Source organism: Podarcis gaigeae, assembly GCF_964106915.1.
Source record: "Podarcis gaigeae genome assembly, chromosome: 10".
Lineage (NCBI taxonomy): Eukaryota > Metazoa > Chordata > Lepidosauria > Squamata > Lacertidae > Podarcis > Podarcis gaigeae.
The window spans coordinates 3,567,305-3,587,559 of record NC_139686.1 but is presented as its reverse complement, the minus strand read 5'-3'; the positions used below and the strand labels follow the sequence as shown (position 1 = coordinate 3,587,559).

The window sequence follows — 20,255 nt, the reverse complement described above, 5'->3', positions numbered from 1 at the left end:
TGGTGCCTCACCCCCCCCCCCAGCCAGCCAGTCCATGACAGCAAAAACAGCCATAGCAGTAAAATCAGTATGATAGTAATATACACTCTGGTCCTCTGGTAGGAGTACTCCCTAACAGCAGGATTGAATAATAACTTCTGGGAATATGGAAAAGTACTATCTTCTCCAAACCCCAGAATAAGCAAGAGCTCTGGGGTTGCCCATGGGGTTCATGAGTGAATATGGGACCCACCAGGAGACTTCCCTCGTACCTGCAGTCCCTCCATCCCCCTCTTGAAATTAGGCTTGGGGGAAAATCTCCCATTCAATTTCAGTATTTCAAGTTTTTTTCAAAATGCACAGGGGGCAGGGATGAAGTTCTGTTGAATAAGTAGTGTTTTGAAATCATGCAGTGGTGGGGTGACAGAGTTTGGTGCATGCCATCTTGCATGCTTGAGTAGACCAACTCCAGGGCATGAGCTAAGTACCAGCAGGGTAGGGGCCATGTGTAGAGCAATTCCCATGCTGAGGTCAAAAACACACACAGAGGCAGCAGGACTTCTTCAGTAATAGTTTACTGAGCTTTCAAAGCATACAGTTCTCACTGGGTCCCCAGTGAGGCACAAAACTTTGCTTCTGAGAGCAAACCCAGTTTCAGAAGTAAAAAAAATACAGCATGGAGGATATCTAAGTCAGGCACACAATCTGGCAGAAGGGAGCAAGGGAGGAAAGAGGCTGGAAGGACACAGGGCAATGGATGTGTGTGTTTCGCTTCCTGTTGCCTAGGAGGAAAGTCAGCAACTCTGCATATTCAGGGGCTTCACAAAGAAAAGCTTTCTGCCGCTGCTTGCAGACACATCCCAGAAACACACACTGTGATTCACGGTGTATTGCCATATCAGTTGTTCTTCAAATGTTATCACGATGTGGTCTAGAAACCGGTATTGGACAAGATATCAATATATCGCCCAGCCCTCATCCTCACTCACCACCAGCAAACCAGATTCATCCTATCTCTCAAAAGGTACTTTACCTCTTAGATTATACTCACATTGTTTGACATTCCCTTCAAAATTTTGTTGCTGTTCAGTTTTACATATAAACACAAGCACTTCAAATACACGTCCTGTGTTTAAGACTGATTTCCTGATGAGTTCATTGCTGTGAAAAAAGAGTAGACACTGAAAGGAAAACGTCCCACACTCCATACATCTAAATGGGTTCTTCCATGGGAAAGTCCCTGGATGTTCCTTAAACACTCCATTGTAAATAAAGCACTTTTTGCAATCTTTTCATTTAAACTGCTTCTCCTCTTTGAGTTTGTTGATGCTTTGTAGGGTTTCAACTCCTAAAGTTCTTCATGTTCCTGAGTCTGTTCATTTAGAACTTCCACTAGGACTGAACCTGTATCTACTTTCCTGATATTTATACGGTTTGTCTTTTGTGTGAGTTTGTTGACAGAAATCAAGGGTTCCGCTCTGACTGCAGTTCCTTCCACAGTCCATACATTTAAACAATTTCTCCCCTGTGTATATGCTGATGTTTTCTAAGGTGTCCATTCCGCCTGAAGCTCTGTCCACACTCCATACATTTATATGGTTTCTCCCCTGTATGAATCCGCTTGTGTAATTTAAGGTCTCCATTCTGACTGAAGCACTTTCCGCACTCCAGGCATTCAAATGGCTTTTCGCCTGTTGTGAGTCCGTTGATGTATATTGAGGTGTCCACTCTGACTGAAGCTCTTTCCACACTCCATGCATTTAAATGGTTTCTCTCCTGTGTGAGTCCGTTGATGTATTCTAAGGGTTCCATTATCACTAAAGCTGTTTCCACACTCTATACATTTATATGGTTTCTCCCCTGTGTGAGTCCGTTGATGTATATTGAGGTTTCCACTCTGACTGAAGCTCTTTCCACACTCCATGCATTTAAATGGTTTCTCTCCTGTGTGAGTCCGCTGATGTGTTCTAAGGTTTCCATTATCACTAAAGCTGTTTCCACACTCCATACATTTATATGGTTTCTCCCCCGTGTGAATCCTTTGATGTTTTCTAAGGTTGCCACTGAAACTGAAGCTCTTTTCACACTCCATACATTTATATGGGTTCTCCCCTGTATGAGTCCGTTGATGTGTTCTAAGGTATCCATTCTGACTGAAGCTCTTTTGTCTTTTGTGTGAGTTTGTTGACAGAAATCAAGGGTTCCGCTCTGACTGCAGTTCCTTCCACAGTCCATACATTTAAACAATTTCTCCCCTGTGTATATGCTGATGTTTTCTAAGGTGTCCATTCTGCCTGAAGCTCTGTCCACACTCCATACATTTATATGGTTTCTCCCCTGTATGAATCCGCTTGTGTAATTTAAGGTCTCCATTCTGACTGAAGCACTTTCCGCATTCCATGCATTCAAAGGGTTTCTCCCCTGTGTGAGTCCGTTGATGTATATTGAGGAGTCCAATCTGACTGAAGCTCTTTCCACACTCCATGCATTTAAATAGTTTCTCTCCTGTGTGAGTCCGCTGATGTGTTCTATGGGTTCCATTATCACTAAAGCTCTTTCCACACTCCATACATTTAAGTGGTTTTCCCCCTGTGTATGTCCGTTGATGCCTATTGAGTTGTCCACTCGTACTGAAGCTGTTTCCAAACTCCATGCATTTAAATGGTTTCTCCCCTGTGTGACTCCGTTGATGTGTTCTAAGGTACCCATTATTACTAAAGCTCCTTCCACACTCCATGCATTTAAATGGTTTCTCCCCTGTGTGACTCCGTTGATGTGTTCTAAGGTATCCATTATTACTAAAGCTCCTTCCACACTCCATACATTTATATGGTTTCTCCCCTGTGTGAGTCCGTTGATGTATACTGAGGTTTCCACTCTGACTGAAGCTCTTTCCACACTCCATGCATTTAAATGGTTTCTCTCCTGTGTGAGTCCGCTGATGTGTTCTAAGGTTTCCATTATCACTAAAGCTGTTTCCACACTCCATACATTTATATGGTTTCTCCCCTGTATGGGTCCGTTGATGTATATTGAGGTGTACACTCTGACTGAAGCTCTTTCCACACTCCATGCATTTAAATGGTTTCTCTCCTGTGTGAGTCCGCTGATGTGTTCTAAGGCTTCCATTATCACTAAAGCTGTTTCCACACTCCATACATTTATATGGTTTCTCCCCCGTGTGAATCCTTTGATGTTTTCTAAGGTTGCCACTGAAACTGAAGCTCTTTTCACACTCCATACATTTATATGGGTTCTCCCCTGTGTGAATCCGCAGGTGTATTTTAAGGTATCCATTCTGACTGAAGCTCTTTCCGCATTCCATGCATTCAAATGGTTTCTCCCCTGTGTGAGTCCGTTGATGTATATTGAGGTGTCCACTCTGACTGAAGCTCTTTCCACACTCCATGCATTTAAATGGTTTCTCTCCTGTGTGAGTCCGCTGATGTGTTCTAAGGGTTCCATTATCACTAAAGCTCTTTCCACACTCCATACATTTGAGTGGTTTTCCCCCTGTGTGAGTCCGCTGATGTTTTCTAAGGTTTGCATTGAAACTGAAGCTCTTTCCACACTCCATACATTTAAGTGGTTTTCCCCCTGTGTGAGTCCGCTGATGTTTTCTAAGGTTTGCATTGAAACTGAAGCTCTTTTCACACTCCATACATTTATATGGTTTCTCCCCTGTGTGAATTAGCTTGTGTAATTTAAGGTCTCCATTCTGACTGAAGCACTTTCCACACTCCATACATTTAAATGGTTTTTCCCCTGTGTGATTCTGTTGATGTATATTGAGTTTTCCTCTCTGACTGAAGCTTTTTCCATATTCCATACATTTAAATGGCTTCTCCCCTGTGTGAGTCCACTGATGTAAACTTAAGTGTCCATTCTGACTGAAGCTCTTTCCACAATCCATGCATTGGAATCCTTTCTTGCCCATGTGAGTCCGCTGATGTGTTCTAAGTTTTTCACTATCAGTGAAACTTTTCTCACTCTCCATACCTTTAAATGGTTTCTCCCCTTCTTCAGATCGCTGATGTGAGCTATGTGTGCTCATTCAGTGAAGCATATTCCACATTTCACACATTTTAATGTCTATACCTAATGAAATAAAGTGTCCCATCCCTCAGAATTCTGAATGTCTTCTCCATCACCTTCTTCAAAGTGGGAGGAAAGGAAATCCTGTTTGGGTTTCAAGGAAGAGAAGAAAGGGGAAGAGAACACAGCAAGCGCCGTTAGCACCTTCTCTTATTTCAGCATCTCCTACATTCCCCTGCCTCCTACCCATGTTCCCAGTTTTGAGGAAACGAAGATGCAATGTCATCAAATGATAGTAATGCATCAGCAACCTTTCATAATCCTCAGTCATTGTTAATATAGCAGCATGATCTTGGAATACAGCCTATTCAAATCAATTGTTTCCTCAAAGGAAAGGCAGCTGCTCTCTGTCTATGAAAAGAACCTCTCTTTCTCTGGTTCATCATTCCTTTGGACATTTCCCATTCTCTGCATCATAATCCTCCACCCACCCCAGTTTACACCTCTAGATCTTTATGAATCGCCTGCACAATCCCATTGGCCTCAGGAGGTCCATATAAACCATTTTGTGAGACTCAGGACTTCGTCTTTTCCAGGGACTGTGGTCTGGGTCAGTCAGAGAACTAGTGACAAGGCTTGGTGCTTGGCGTCAGCTGAATGGGTGCTCAGGGAAGCTCCTGTTCTTGGAAATGGACCTCAGTCTACATGCCTCACATTGCATGGAGAGCAGGAGAAGCAGAAGGAAAGCAGGTGGCGCATGGGATTCCCAGATGGAAACACCCACCCCCATTGCTGCCTATAATAATGATGTGCTGCCTGATCTTGTGCCTGTCTCCTGACACAAGACTATCCTAATCTGACACTGAAAAAGCTGGATATTAAAGGCAAACGGATAACTGTACTTAGCGGGAACTTCATCCTTGAATATGTGGTATTGATTCATTAACAACCTGAAGTTGTGTTATTTCTTGAGATATGAATTTATTCCTGATCTGTCTTAAATATCATAATTATAGGATGTCTTGGGGTGCTAGGGGAACGGTAGTACCTTTGGTGGGAGTAATTTATCCACCATTGGTCCCCACCCACCATTGGTCCCCACCCACCATTGGTCCCCACCCTGCACTCAGCTCTCACCTGTGGCTTCCAGAAGCTGTCAGCATGCAAAATGGGCCGCAATCTCAGGAACGACTTCAACCGGCCGGCTAAACCAGGTGAGGATACCTGATGGGTCTCAAATCCTTGGTGTGTTGGGGAATTCTGCTGCCGGTGACGGCAGGCCCTGGTGGATGAGAGGAATCAGAACAACAGTGAATCCCACACTCAAGAATGCAGATTCTGCCCATGCTGTAGAGGAAACTGAAGGGCAGATGGGATCGTCAACCCGGGAAGGGAGCCCATTGAGAAGGAAAACTCTGCTCCTAAACCTTCATTGCCTCTTGAGTTATCTTCAGGAGAAGAAAAAGCTGTGGAGGAAAACCTACACTAATCCAGATTGGAGTCTCTAAGAGGGTTGGATGGTGCCCTGCACACCTCCTTCCAGCCACTCCTGCAGCCAAGCTGGTGCCTAACGTACTGCTCTGCTTTCCTTGGGACCATATAAGCCAGGCTGAGAAGGGGGTCTTGTTGTCTAGGCAGCCCAGGACCCCCAAACACACTGTCCAGGCAGTGCTGCTAACACAGCAGTTTCAGGGGGAGGGATGAACTCAGACTTGTGTATCAAGCTCTCTCCAATGTCGAACAAGGAAAACGAAGCACTATTTACATCATAAAAAGGTAAAGGGACCCCTGACCATGAGGTCCAGTTATGGCCGACTCGGGGGTTGCGGCGCTCATCTCGCTTTATTGGCCGGGGAGCCGGTGTACAGCTTCCGGGTCATGTGGCCAGCATGACTAAGCCTCTTCTGGTGAACCAGAGGAGCACACGGAAACGCTGTTTACCTTCCCGCTGGAGTGGTACCTATTAATCTACTTGCACTTTGACAGGCTATCAAACTCCTAGGTGGGCAGGAGCAGGGACCAAGCAACGGGAACTCACCCAGTCGTGGGGATTCGAACCGCCAACCTTCTGATCAGCAAGCCCTAGGCTCAGTGGTTTAACCCAGGAGCATTAATTTGGGGGTGCAAGAGCTCCAGATCTTGCCAGAGGTTGCTGGCTCTCTTCTAAGCCTCTTCAACCTTGCAAATGTGCACAGTGAGTCTGAGGTTAGCCCTCGCTATCCGAGGACAGCCGATTATGTAAACTGATTTTTGGTGCACTGCAGGAACACGGAAAGCCGATGTATACCCACAAGCTATGGCCAGGCCCCATCACGTGCATGGTTTAGCCCACAGCGGACGTCACTGTACAAGTATTCGAAATATTTGTCTTTTGAAGAAAAGACCACCAAGCATCCGATGGCCCCTTCAAAGCTAATGAAAGTCTTGTGCTTGGAGCTTTTGGGGGTGCAGGACCAGAAAAGCTTCTGCCACCATTATCCTTCCAATTGGGATTCAGGCCTCATCATACGACAGAAACTACCCTGGTTGCGCTGGTTGATGATCTCCAATGGGCTAGAGACCAAGGGGAAAGCTCTTTCCTGGTTCTGGTAAATCTCTGCTTTGGAGACCTTTGACCATGGTATCCTTCTGGACCCTCTAGGGGAGCTGGGGGCACTGCTGCACAGTGGTTCCCATCCTTCCTCCTGGGCCATGTCCCGAAAGTGGTGTTGGGGAATGAGTGTTCAGGCCCCTGGGTGCTCACTTGCGGGGTGCCTCAGGGCTCTGTCCTCTCCCCATGCTTTTTAATATCTATATGAAGCCGCTGGGGGAGTTTTGGCTGGTGTTCACACGCATGTGGATGATACCCAGCTCTTCTCTTTTAAATTGGAACCAGTGAAGATGAACCAGTGAATGCCCTGTGTTGGTGCCTGTAGGTGGTCTGAGGATAGATGGTGGCTAACAGATTGAGGTTGAATCCTGACAAGACAGAAACGCTGTCCCTGTGGGACAGGTGGCAGGCAGACCCTACCAGCCTGCACACTATCTCACTAAAGTGGTGCATGCTCTGGTTATCTCCTGCTTGGACCACTGCCATGCGCTCTACATGGTGCTACCTTTGAAGGTGACCCAAAAACTGCAACTAATCCAGAATGCGGCAGCTGGACTAGTAACTGGGAGCAGCCGCCAAGACCACATATCTTTGGTCCTAAAGGATCTTCCCTGGCTTCCAGTGCGTTTCCAAGCACAATTCACACTGTTGGTGCTGACCTTTAAGTGTCATGGCTGCATTTTTCAAAAAAAGAAAAGTGTTGATCTAATGTATACACATCATTCCTAGTCTATTGGTTCAAGAAGGTTCTGGTGGTTTTACTCTGTGTGATGCAAATGCAGAGAAGGGAGAATACCCTAAGATTCAGAGGACTAACGGAGGACGCAGAGGAAACAACTGAGAAAAAAATCTCCAAAGAGCTAGCAGCTTGGTTAGACCTAGAAGAAGCAGAAGTAGCACAAAAAATAGAAAAAGCATTCAGAGTCAAATCTAATGTAGCAAAAGTAAACAACTGGCCGGCTGATTGTTTAGTCTCTTTTAACTCTATGGATTTCAGAAACAGAATTTTACAAGCTAGTAACAAGAAGAAATTTCAATCAGAAGGAAATGATATTATCGTCCACAAGATTATTCCAAATCGGTTGATAAAAAAGAGAGAAGCTTATAGACCTCTGGCCGAGGCATTAAAGGCAAAGGCAGTGGACTATCGGTGGGAGTACCCGGAAGGCATCTCTTTTTTCTTCAAAGGGAAACGTAGAAAGTGCCTGTCGGCATTAGACGTAGACAAGTTCTGGAGAAAGTACCGAAAAGACCTCGGAGGAAAACGGCAATTGTTGGGAGAATCAGAGGATATTGAACAAACAGTTGAGAGTTAGGAGACAGATCTAAGAAGGGAATTTATTAAATTATACTGAGGCCTTGAATGTGTAATTTTTTTATTATTTTTTTAAACCTGTTGACATATCATAAGAAATAAAGTATGGATTATAAATTTATTACTTGGAATGTAAATGGTTTAAATGAAAAATCAAAAAGGAACAAGGTGGAACATATTCTGGTTAAGCAAAAATATGATCTAATCTGTCTGCAATAAACTCATGTAGCGGAAAAACATAAAAGAGTATTAATAAATAAGAGATTGGGGCTTGAGTTTATTGCATCAAGTAAAGAAAAAAAGAGAGGGGTGGTAATTTATGTAAAACCTCAGCTGGAGCCAAAACTGCTTTATAATGATGAAAAAGGCCGAACAGTGATTATAGAGGTTAAGATCAATAATGAAAAAGTGATAGTTATTGGAATCTATGCACCAAATGAAAGAAAATCCGAATTCTATCAATTCCTGGAAGAAAAAGTCATAGAATATATAGGGGGGAAAATTATACTATTAGGAGATTTTAATGGAGTAGTCAATCCAAACATGGACAGGACAATAAAGAAGAAAGAAAAGAGGCAGAACAAACTCCCAACTACATTTTTCCAATTAATAGAACTCCTGAATTTGTTCGACGCTTGGAGATTTAAGAACCCAACAGAGAAAGAATTTACACATTACTCAGAGCCACATAAATTGGCGTGATGAATCGACGCGATCTGGACAACAAAGGATTTATTAAATAATATTACAAAAGCAGAAATCCACCCAAGGACAATTTCTGACCACAGCGCGGTCTGGGTTAACTTTAAAGGAAAAGAAGAAAAGGTTGAAAGGTGGCAACTTAATGAGAGTATGCTAAATGATGAAAAAATTGTACAGAAGGCCAAGCAAATCTTAGAAGAATATTTTAAGTTTAATTTAAATCAAGGAGTAGATCTAGAGACGGTTTGGGACGCGGGTAAAGCCGTCATAAGAGGCTTCTTTATACAACAAAACGCATTCCAAAGGAAAATAAAGGAGAAGAAGAAAATGGAGATCTGGGAGGAAATTAGAAAAAAGGAAAGGATCCTTTTCCAAAAACCAGATGATGAACCAATTAAGCAAAGTATAAAAATCTTACAGACGCAATTCTCCATGATAATAAATGAAGAGATAGAATGGAAGATAAAATGGTTGAGACATAGAAACTTTGAGTTTGCAAATAAACCTGGTAAACTTCTGGCCTGGGAATTAAAGAAGAAAAAAGAAGATAGAATTATCAATAAAATTAAAATTGAAGACAAATGGATTCAAGAACCTAAGGAAATTAGTAAAAACTTTGCTAGTTTTTTCGGAAATCTATATAATGAAGGTCCAGAGACTCTGGAAAAAATAATTGATTATCTGGGCAAAAATAAACTACCAATAATACCTAAGGAAAAAACTGACATTTTGAACTCACCAATAACAGCTATGGAGGTGCAACAAGCTATACAGAGATCAAAATTAGGAAAGACACCGGGCCCAGATGGTCTTCCAGCTAATTACTATAAAAAGTTAGAACAAGCATTATTTCTTCCCATGAAAGACCTAATGAATAATATTCTGGCAAATGGAAAACTTCCGAAAACCTGGAAGGACAGCTTTATTACTCTTATCCATAAACAAGGAACAGAAGACTCAAACATGGCCAATTACAGACCCATTGCACTGCTAAATAACGATTACAAGATATTTGCAGACATTCTTGCAAATAGATTAAAAATGGTGCTGAAAGAGATAATTCATAAAGATCAAACCAGATTTCTTCCCGGACGATTTATGCAATCCAATATTAGATGTGTGATTAATGTATTAGAATATTTGGATATTAAAATTGATAAACCAGCAGCTATTATGTTGGTAGACGCTGAAAAAGCTTTTGATAACGTGTCCTGGAAGTTTATGAAAAAAATAATGGAAGAAATCGGACTGGGAGAAAATATTTGTAAAGGAATAAATGCCATCTACTCAGAACAATATGCAAAATTTATCACCAACGGAAGAATTACTGAGGAGTGCAAAATAAACAAGGGAACCAGACAGGGCTGCCCACTGTCTCCACTGATATTAATCTTGGTGATGGAAGTATTGAACAATCAGATAAGAAGGGATCAGCTTGTTAAAGGCATCACTCTGGGAAACAAAACATATAAAATTAAAGCTTTCGCGGACGATCTACTCGTTATGACTGAAAACCCTGAAGAAAGTCTGAAAAGAGTGCTGGAACTGATTAAAGAATTTGGAGAAGTGGCAGGCTTTAAGCTGAATATTACAAAAACAAAAATGCTTGTTAAAAATGTAACCGCAGAAGAAAAGGACGACTTAGAAAAAATATTGGGCTTGAAAATCTCTTCCAAAGCGAAATACTTGGGTATTTGGATCACCCCCAAGAACATTAACTTATTTCAGGATAATTACACCAAAATTGGCTAGAGATTAGAAAAAAACTTGGTAACCTGGAGTAAACTAAAATTAACATTTCTGGGTAGGATTTCCATTATAAAGATGAATGTGCTTCCAAAATTAATCTTTTTATTTCAAATGATTCTGATACTTGGTGAAGCAGGTTGTCTCAAGATATGGCAAAGAGAAATTTCCAAATTTTTGTGGGAAGGGAAGAAACCCAGTATTAAACACCTGATCTTAATAGACATAAAAGAGAGAGGAGGCTTTTCCCTACCCGACCTAAAACTTTATTATGAGGCAGCCTGTTTCACCTGGTTAAAAGATTGGTGCACATTGCAGGATCCGGACCTCCTGGACCTGGAAGGTTTTGACAATCGTTGGGGATGGCACGCCTACCTAATATATGGAAAAGCGAAAATTCATAAAAATTTTACCAACCATATAATAAGAAAGTCACTCTTTGCTGTATGGGAAAAATATAAAAACCTGATGGAGCCTAAAGTCCCGTGGTGGACTTCTCCAGTAGAAGCCATAGCAGTAAAACGGAAAAATACTCAGGAAAGCTGGCCAACATATAAAATACTTCTAAAAAATGAAAATAACCAAATAAAATTTAAAAAATTTGAGGAAATAAGAGAACACATTTCAGACTGGTTCCAATACCATCAGTTATTTGAAAAATTTAAATCTGACAAACAAAAGGGGTTCTCAGTAGAAACTTCCCGATTCGAATCTGATCTTGTAAATTCTAAAAGAAAAACTCTTTCCAAAACTTACCGACTCCTCCTTGACTGGACAGTCAAGGAGGAGGAGGTAACAGTGGCAATGGTGAGGTGGTCTCAGGATTTTGGCCATTCAATAACCATGGCCCAATGGGAAAATTTATGGAAGATCAATTGGAAATTCACAAATTGTTACACGATTAGAGAGAACTTTCAAAAAATGCAACATCGATGGTATCTAACACCATGGAAACTCTCAAAAATGTATAAAAATGTGTCAAGCAATTGTTGGAGATGCGGAGACTCAGGAACATTCTACCATATGTGGTGGACATGTAGGAAAATACAGGTATTCTGGGAGAGTATACATGCAGAACTGCAAAAAATGCTAAAGATCTCATTCAATAAAAAACCAGAGGCCTACCTCCTGGGAATAACAGATTTGGATATTCCACAAAAGAGGAAGGGTATCTTTTTATATGCGACGGCGGCAGCAAGAGTTTTGATCGCAGCAAAATGGAAGAGTAATGAAATCCCCTCTATACAAGATTGGATCCAAAAGCTGACAGAATATGCCGAATTAGATGGTTTATCAGAAAAAATAAAGAATAAATCCAAACAGGAATTTGTTTCTAAATGGGAGGTTTTCAAAGAATATCTGAAAAATAAATATAGTAGTTTAAATTCTGTTGCAGCATTCGAGGAACTTCAGTAATAGTTGCTAGGTAGAGAGAAGAAATTAGATTTATTGAGAATAAGTTTAATTATGAAAAAAATGTGTATTGGCAATAAGTAATTTGAACTTGAAATATGGAATAGACGGGAAGTTGGGTCTTTAGTGTTAAGACCAATAGATGTTTTATTGTTTGTCAAGAAAATTATGCGTCTATGGTTATTTTTGTAATTTGTGTGTAATTTGATACTTGTGGTTTTTGTGTGTGTGTGTGTGTTTTCTTGTTTTTTCTTGTTGTATAAATAAATATTTTTTTTAAATTAAAAAAAAAAAAAGAAAGGCGCCTGGCCCCACTTCCTATTCTGCTATTCTCTACTCTGCTTGTGTGTTTCTTACATGAGTGCTGTTTTGATATACCAAGTTAGGGTTTTACTGTAAGTTATGTTTTTGCTAGCTTTTGCCTTCAGTACTAAATTTCTCTGCTGAATGAATTTTTTGCTGCCTCTGAGTGTTTTTTCCTACTCTGCTAACTATACGTCAGTCTTGGAGATCGTTATGGAGGAGCAAGAATTGTGATCTAGAGCCCTAAACAGCCTCGGCCCTGTAGGCCTGAAGGAGCGTCTCCACCCCCATCCTTCACTCTGAACACTGAGGTCCTCCTCTGAGGGTCTTCTGCTGGTTCCCTCCCTGCAAAAAGTGAGGGTACAGGGAACCAGGCAGAGGGCCTTCTGGGTGGTGGCACCCACCCTGTGGAACGCCCTCCCTTCAGAGGTCAAGTAAATGAACAACTATCTGACATTTAGAAGATAGCAGAAGGTAGACCTGTATCTGGAGGTTTTTAATGTTTGATGTTTTAGTTTTACTGTCTTTTATGTGTACTGGAAGCTGCCCAGAGTGGCTGGGGAAGCCCAACCAGATGGACTACATATACATATGCAGATGGACTACATTGTATAAATACTACAATCATTCTTATCATCTTGTGATTTTTTGCAGTTATTTTGGAATTTGTACTGCGAAATCAGATCACAAAATGTTATGGGTGGAGAAAATCACAGGGTTGTCGTAAACGATAATCCCACCCACAAACTCTCATTCACATACAGTCTGTAAATTTGGGAAGGTCACACACCCCACCTGTGCTAATACTGGCAGTCTTTGACCTGCATAGGCACACCTTGTATGTAGAGCCTCCAGCCACAGGCACTGTCTATCAAGAAAATGGGTCCTTTGACTGGGAAGATTCATGCAGTTGCTGTCATCGGTTTCTGATGGGTTGTATCTCAGCTTGTCAGTCACTCTGACACTGCCTGCAAAGAATAAGAGGAACAGAAATGCTTTTGACTTCTATATCAATCGTGAGAGACATTCCATGGACTCTGCACCCCTGTTTCTGATGACAGGTGTACATTATCCTCAGCCTCAATGAACCAGGCAGTGGAAAAGACACTTTAGGATGGAAGCCTGAGAGAGAGGAAAAGGTTTCTGGCTGCTTCCTGGGTGTGATTGCGTGAACAAAGAGCCGCTTTCCTTGTGGGCGCACGATGGAGACGTTTCCCTACAGACTGGTCTCCTCCCCCCCCCGCCAGTGCTTCACTTCCTTGCCCCGGGGATGCTCCCCTCCGTCCTCCCCCGGCTCCCCCCACCCTTGGCCCCCTCCCTCTCTCTCGGAGTCTCCCCTGCACCCAGAGGCCCCCTTGGCGCGGCTCACCCCTCGCCATGCGTGACCCATCTCTCCATCCGGAGGAGCCCCCCAAGACGAGATGGGGAGGGACAGGGGGGTCTCTATCTAGGCGTTTCTCGCACCCGTTAACCCTTTCATGTTCTGCCTCTCTCTGCGCGGAGAGCACAGGGCCCCAGGGATGCCTGTGCGGGGCAAACGGGGCCAGGGAGTCCTCGTGGGACCCCGTGGGTGGGCGCCCCATGTCTACCCCTGTCAAGGAAAGCCCCTTTCGCAGTACATATTCAGGGATCCAGGCCCTGCCAGGAGAACTGTAGGGGTTCTCTGGATCCTTTCTCCCCTCTACCCCCCCCCGCGACCTCTTTGTCCTCACTCCCGATTCTCATTTCCTTTCCTGCAAAATCGATGTTTTTTGGGGGTCCCCTGCCCCCCTTTCCATTAACAGGCCCTCTCTTTCTCCAGTTCATAACTGTGCCCCAAAAGGTCCAGGTGCGCAGACTGGGCATCATTTTGGACTCACAGCTGTCCATGGAGGCGCAGGTCAGTTCTGTGTCCAGGGCAGCTGTCAGCCAGCTCCATCTGGTACGCAGGATGAGACCCTACCAGCCTGTCGACTATTTCACCAGAGTGGTGCATGCTCTGCTGATCTCCTGCTTGGATTATTGCCATGTGATACATGAGGCTACCTTTGGAGGTGACTCGTAAACTGCAACTAATCCAGAATGTGTTAGCTAGACAACAGAATGGGAGCAGCCGCTGAGACAACATAACACCAGTCCTAAAGGATAGTCACTGACTCCCAGTACATTTCTGAGCACAATTCACATTGTTGGTGATGACCTTTAAATTGCTGTGGTTGCATTTTTCAGGCACAGAATCCTTTTATGCCTTCAGTCACAAATTTATTTGCTGAAGGAATTTTTTTGCTGTCTCTGAGCGTTTTTTCCTCCTCTGCTAATTGTATGTTGGACTTGCTCTGGAGATCATTGTGGAGGAGGAAGATCTGCAACCTAAAGCCCTAAACAGCCTCGGGTATGTAGACATGAAGGAACGTCTCCACTCCATATTATTATTATTATTATTATTATTATTATTATTATTATTATTATTATTTTCTTGTGGTTATTTGCAGTTATTTTGGAATTCATTCTGCAATATGAGCTCACGAAATGTTATGAGGGGAGAAAATCACAGGGATGCCATTATCTGTAATCTCACCCACAACTTCTCATTCACATACAGTCTATAAATTTGAGGAGGTCTCACACCTCACCGGTGCTAATACTGGCAGTCTTTGGCCTGTATAGGCACACCTTGTATGTAGAGCCTCCAGCCACAGGCACTGTCTACCATGAAAATGGGTTTTATGACTGGGGAGGTTGCTGAAGGATTGTATCTCAGCTTGTCAGTCACTCTGACACTGCCTACCAAAAAGAAGAGGAACAGAAATTCTTTTGAGGTACAACTTCTATATCCATCCTGCGAGCCATTCCATGGACTCTGCACCCCTGTTTCTGATGACAGGTGTACATTATCCTCATCCTCAATGAAGCAGGCAGTGGAAAAGACACTTAAAGATGGAAGCCTGAGAGAGAGGAAAAGGCTTCTGGCTGCTTCCTGGGTGGGATTGCGGAAACCAAGAGCCGCTTCTGAGAAGGCCTCCCCCCTCCCGTCTTCCTCTTGGAATTTCCTCTCCTCTCCAGGGCGAATAATGGTTGGACTGGGCAGAATCACTGCGTCTGGACAGGGCAGGGGCTTACGGGGTGGGAAAAGGATGGAGGTTGCAGGAAGGAAGGGGTGGGGGGACTGGACCCCCCACTTTCCAGGGATCCCTCTCTGGTTTCCTTGAAGGGGGGGTCGATTCTTGGGTGGGAGGGAGAAGCCGAGCCGGCCCCTTCGGAGATTCCTCGTGGGCGCACGATAGAGATGTCTCCCCAAAGACTGGTCTTCCTTCCCCGCCCCCCGCCAGTGCTTTGCTTCCTTGCCCCAGGGATGCTCCCCTCCGTCCTCCCCCCGGCTCCCCCCACTCTTGGCCCCCTCCCTCTCTCCCGGAGTCTCCCCTGTACCCAGATGCCCCTTTGGCGCGGCTCACCCCTCGCCATGCACGACCCATCTCTCCACCCGGAGGGGCCCCCCAAGACGAGATGGGGAGGGACAGGGGGGTCTCTATCTAGGCGTCTCTCACGCCCGTTAACCCTTTCACGGCCTGTCTCTCTCCGCGCGGAGCGCACAGGGCCCCAGGGATGCCTGCGCGGGGGAAACGGGGCCAGGGAGTCCTCGTGGGACCCCGTGGGTGGGTGCCCCATGTCCACCCCTGCCGAGGAAAGCCCCCTTCGCTGCAGGTGTGCAGGGATCCAGGCCCTGCCAGTGGGGCCCACGGAAGGCGCTTTGGGGAGCTGGCGCGGAGTCCCTCTCTGGGTCCTTCTCTCCCGTCTCCCCCCCCCCGTGACCCCTTTACCTCTTTGTCCTTGATATGGAAGGAGGGGGTACATTTCCTCACCCCTCCACCGCCCACCAAAGGGTCCGAGGCGATGACCTCGACGGCGCCCAGCTCTGCCCTGACCCTCAACCCCACCCCGTTACACAAGCACCACACTATACCCCTGGCCTTATAAATAAAAGGGTTTTCCCTCTCTCTATACGGGCGAAATAAGCCCACCATCTTTCCTAAGCCTCCCTCTCGCTCCATTTCTAACGTGAGTAGACCGTGTCGAATTGTATCCTCCATTCACTGTAATGGCCGCGCTTTATCCAATCAGAACCATGCATTCGCCCTGCAGAAGCTAGCTCAGTGAGCTCCTGCACACCTCATTTAACCTCTTGACAAGTTGCTGACGGCTCCCCGCTGCGAGAAGAATGGAACCGAAACCAGTGACCTCGTAAAACTGTCAAACTCTTGCTACAATGTATCCATTTCATTTCCTTTTCCGATCTTCAATACACACTTGACCGGCAAAGCACTGAAACTTTGGAAATTAATATAAAATCAACCATAACTCCGATTTCCTCCATCTTGGCGTTGTTCAACTCAGTTCCCTCTGGACTCCATGATGCTACCCCTACCTCCATAACCCCCAAAGCGGCATGTCACGTACTCAGGAAGACCCTAATCCTGTCAGATCATTCTGCCAAGCCCTTCCTCCGGGCAATGCCAGGTGGCAGACGATGCATATCTGGACTATTGTTTTGCCATCACCGGTACTCAGGAAGTGTTTATCTATGCATATCTCTCACTCTGCATATTTCCCCCTCCCTTCCTTAGAATGCTAATCCGCGTAACCCCACCTTTCTGTAATATATTCGTGATGTAATCCGTGAAACCCAACCTTCCCATAATGTATTCATGACGTTTCTTGCACTGTATTCTGGGACTTGGAGGGAACTTTAAAAAGTTTATGTCGCCCCACTCTCGGGGTTCAATCTCGTCTTGAACCTGTTGCGCAATAAACCTTGGATCTCCGCATATTGCTCCTGTTTCCGGCTGAGCTCATTTTCTTCCGCTAGGACCCGCGGACTTAGTCCGACGAGCTGGGTGGCAGGCTAACTCTGCACCCGGAATTTTCCGTAACAGTCCTCGATCCCGATTCTCATTTCCTTTGATGCAACATCAATGTTTGGGAGGGGGGATCCCCTGCCGCCCCTCCTCCACTTTCCGAAAGGGCGCTCCCCTAGAGCAATGCGCAGAGCAGCAATCCGGCGTAGAAGAGCCACTTCTGGGAGAATTAGGCAGTTTGGGAGGAGGCTCACCCCTCCCTTATTCCCGGAACAGAAGCCGGATTAGAGGAGGAGGAGGAGGAGGATCCTGATACTTCCAAAGGAGAAGCCCAGGAAAGCCTTGCAGCTGGGGGGGGGATCTGTAAATACTATTATGGTTCTTATTGGAAGAGGGTAGTTAAAAGGCATGGGAAACTGGGGTTGTTGACAGGAGTGGGTGACGGGCTCGTGTTTCTGAATGCCAAAGACTCCTACTTTGTGACAAATCTGTGATGTATCAAAGAAAATGTATTGTGAAATGTATTGTGGGAAATGGGGAGAGGTCTTAAAAATCCATGCAACCATCTTCTCGGGGTTCCTACGTTTGGTGTGTTTGAACCTTGTTGCAACACATAAAGATCAGGTCAACTGCCCGTCGTTTGCATCTTTAACTTGGCTGGATTCTCCTTCTTCTGCTGACCGGAGAGACCCCCGGGGAGTGGCACCCTGAGGAGATGGGCAGCGGAGGAAATCCGCACCCCGGGATATTTTCCTTCTCAACTCTTTCTCACCTGAGCCTCACCCCCCTACCTAAAAGCCTGACACAACACAATGTGACAGGATTGTGACTCCTGCCCTCAGCAAACAAAATAGGACCCCCCACCCCAGAGCAAAGCAACCCCGGGATGCTGAGGTCCCCCAGTCCTTGAAATGAAAAGGGGAGGGTCTCGGGAAACCTTCAGGGATCAGGCGGGGAGGGGGCTGCCCAGGCTCCAGAAGCTCCTTCTCACTGGTTCCTCCCCATCGCCCTCCTGTTGCCTGCCTCCCCTCCGCTTCTACTGGTCCTTTCCAAGTGCGGGGAAGCTCTAGTCCCTCCGCCCGCCCCCAGTTCCTTTAAGAGCCCCACGTTACACGTGGCCGGCTCACCTGCAGCGAAACAAAACGCAGCTGCCCAGGAAGAGTGGAGCCAGGCTGGGGGGCACCGTGGGGACCCCAGAAATGTGTCCCTAGAAGAAATGTGCCTCCCCCCTTCTCTGGGGCTCATTCCTGCCGGTGGGCTTCCCAGAAGAGGCCCCTGCTGGGCCCCTGAGAAGACAGGGCCTGACCCTACAGAACTTGCCTGATGTTCAGATGCAAGTGAATCCTCCTTTGTCCTTCAGGGAGAACAGGGTTTCCCAAATTTGGGTCACCAGCTGTTTTTGGACTACAGATCCCACCATACCAAGCTAGCAAGACTAGGGATGATGGGAATTGTTGGCAGGCCCTCCAGGTGGCTCTGGCAAGTGAGCCCCACATGTGACCAGTGTGGGGAGAATTTCTTCCCAGATTCCAGAAGTGGGCATCACCTTTGAGTATTGGGGTCAGTGCCCCTATTCCTCCAGCAGGAGCGATTGTGGGGCTTCCTCGCCTGCTTCCATTCAGCTCCGCCATTCCCAAAGGGCAATTCTTCTTCAGCCATTGTGGGAGCAGATGGGCTGGAAGCTGGAGCGGCTTCCCTTGGAGTAGGCTTTGCTTTTCTTTCTGCCGGACTGACCCCAAGCAACCAACGCCATCTCTGCCGAAGGGCTTTCACCATAGGGCCATGATTTATTTGGAAGGGCCGTCAAAGATGGATACATGTGGTGAACCCAGCCGTAACACTCCCTTGGAGAGGAAAACATCAGAGCAAAAAAGGCCCAACACACAAAGAACGCCAGCCCAATCTAGAAAATTCAATGATAGGACACTCCATTACGACTTTGGCAGATCCAGAATTTCTGATCAGCCAATGCCAAGTGACGCTCCTCCCAAGGGAAATGTGACACACAGAAAGCCAGAGGTAGATTTAATTGTCTTTGACCCCCCCCCCCCCGATGGTCCCAGCAATTCAGATAACACCGTCGATGTCGGGAAATTGGGAAAATGCTGCAACTCAACCCCGAGAACAACAACACCGTGCATATCCTAAGAACGGTTGCATCACTACCGAACCAGTGGGAGAGCTGATAACAATTTCCCCACCACCACTCCATATCTTTCCTGCAGGGTTCCCTCCACAGCACAGAAGGATGGGGGGAGAGAGTTAGGAGTGAGCAGGGAGGGGGCAAAGTTTGCTGTGGCAGTAAATTGTCCAGGGTTGTTCAAACAAAGAGAGATTGCAAGGAGCCCCTAAAAGAGCTCTCCAACGGGGTGATTGGGCTGAAAATACAGTTCATTGTCAACGAGATTAAAGTGATGCATGTTGGGGGGCAGGTAAACACCCTCTTAATATCATGTGCAGGATCATGGGGTCTGAACCGGGTTTCTCTTGTGTGCTCTAGGAGACCAGGGGAGAGGGGAGCTGGTCGCAGCAGGAGGGGGAGTCTCCCTGGATGCTTCAGCTGATGGCCTCCTCTCAGTCTCCTGCCCCCCTCCTCTCCTCCCTCTGAGCGTGAACTGCTATCTGCCCCAGCCTCTTCCTGCTCACCAAACCCGGTTTCCTCCTCAGCTTGCAACACCTCCCCTCCTGTTCTGCTCCCTTTTCTCCCTCTTTCTGCTCATTGCCATCCCACCACCAGCCCCCAGGCTCTGAGCCTTCTTCCCTTGTGGGTCCCCCGGCTGGTGCCTCCTCCCCCCCGAACCCAGCCAGTCCATGACAGTAAAAGCAGAAATAACAGTAAAATCAGTATTATGGTAATATGCACTGTGGTCCTCTGGTAGGAAAACTCCCTAGCAGCATGACTGAATAGAAACCTCTGGGACTATGAAAAAGAACTATCTTCTCCAAACCCCAGAACAAGCAGGAGCTCTGGGGTTGCTCCATGGGGTTCATGAGTGAACATGGTACCCACCAGGAGACTTCCCTCGTACCTACAGCCCCTTCTTCCCCGTCTTGCAATAAGGCTTGGGGGGGAAATCCTTGTTAAATTACAGTATTTTAAGTTTTCTTCAGAACACGCAGGGGCAGGGATGAAGTTCTGTTGAAGAAGAAGTGTTTGGAGATACTGCAGTGGTGGGGATGAGAGAGTTTGGTGCAAAAACCATATTGAATGCTTGAGTACAGCAACTCCAGGGCATGAGCCAAGTAGCAGCAGGGTACTTGTTGGTTTGCAAGCCCCCTCCACAGAGGCTGGCCCCTCTCACTGTCCTTGGAGCTTGCATACCGGTAACCTCCTCTGGCT

The 20,255-nt window shown here is 45.9% G+C and overlaps 1 protein-coding gene across 1 annotated transcript in view; it reads right to left on the bottom strand.

Moving 5' to 3' along the window:
- Positions 1 to 1,298: 1,298 nt before the first annotated feature.
- LOC310825825 (uncharacterized protein) overlaps positions 1,299 to 20,255 on the bottom strand; it is a 91,771-nt gene continuing 72,814 nt past the window's right edge. The window contains exons 3-7 of the mRNA XM_083699646.1: positions 12,879 to 13,051; positions 5,152 to 5,296; positions 2,544 to 4,158; positions 1,838 to 2,147; positions 1,299 to 1,668 (exon numbers count right to left, since the gene is read on the bottom strand). Coding sequence (XP_083555772.1) covers positions 1,489 to 1,668; positions 1,838 to 2,147; positions 2,544 to 4,033 — 1,980 coding nt within the window. The 5' untranslated portion in view covers positions 4,034 to 4,158; positions 5,152 to 5,296; positions 12,879 to 13,051 and the 3' untranslated portion in view covers positions 1,299 to 1,488. The remainder of the gene's footprint in view (positions 1,669 to 1,837; positions 2,148 to 2,543; positions 4,159 to 5,151; positions 5,297 to 12,878; positions 13,052 to 20,255) is intronic.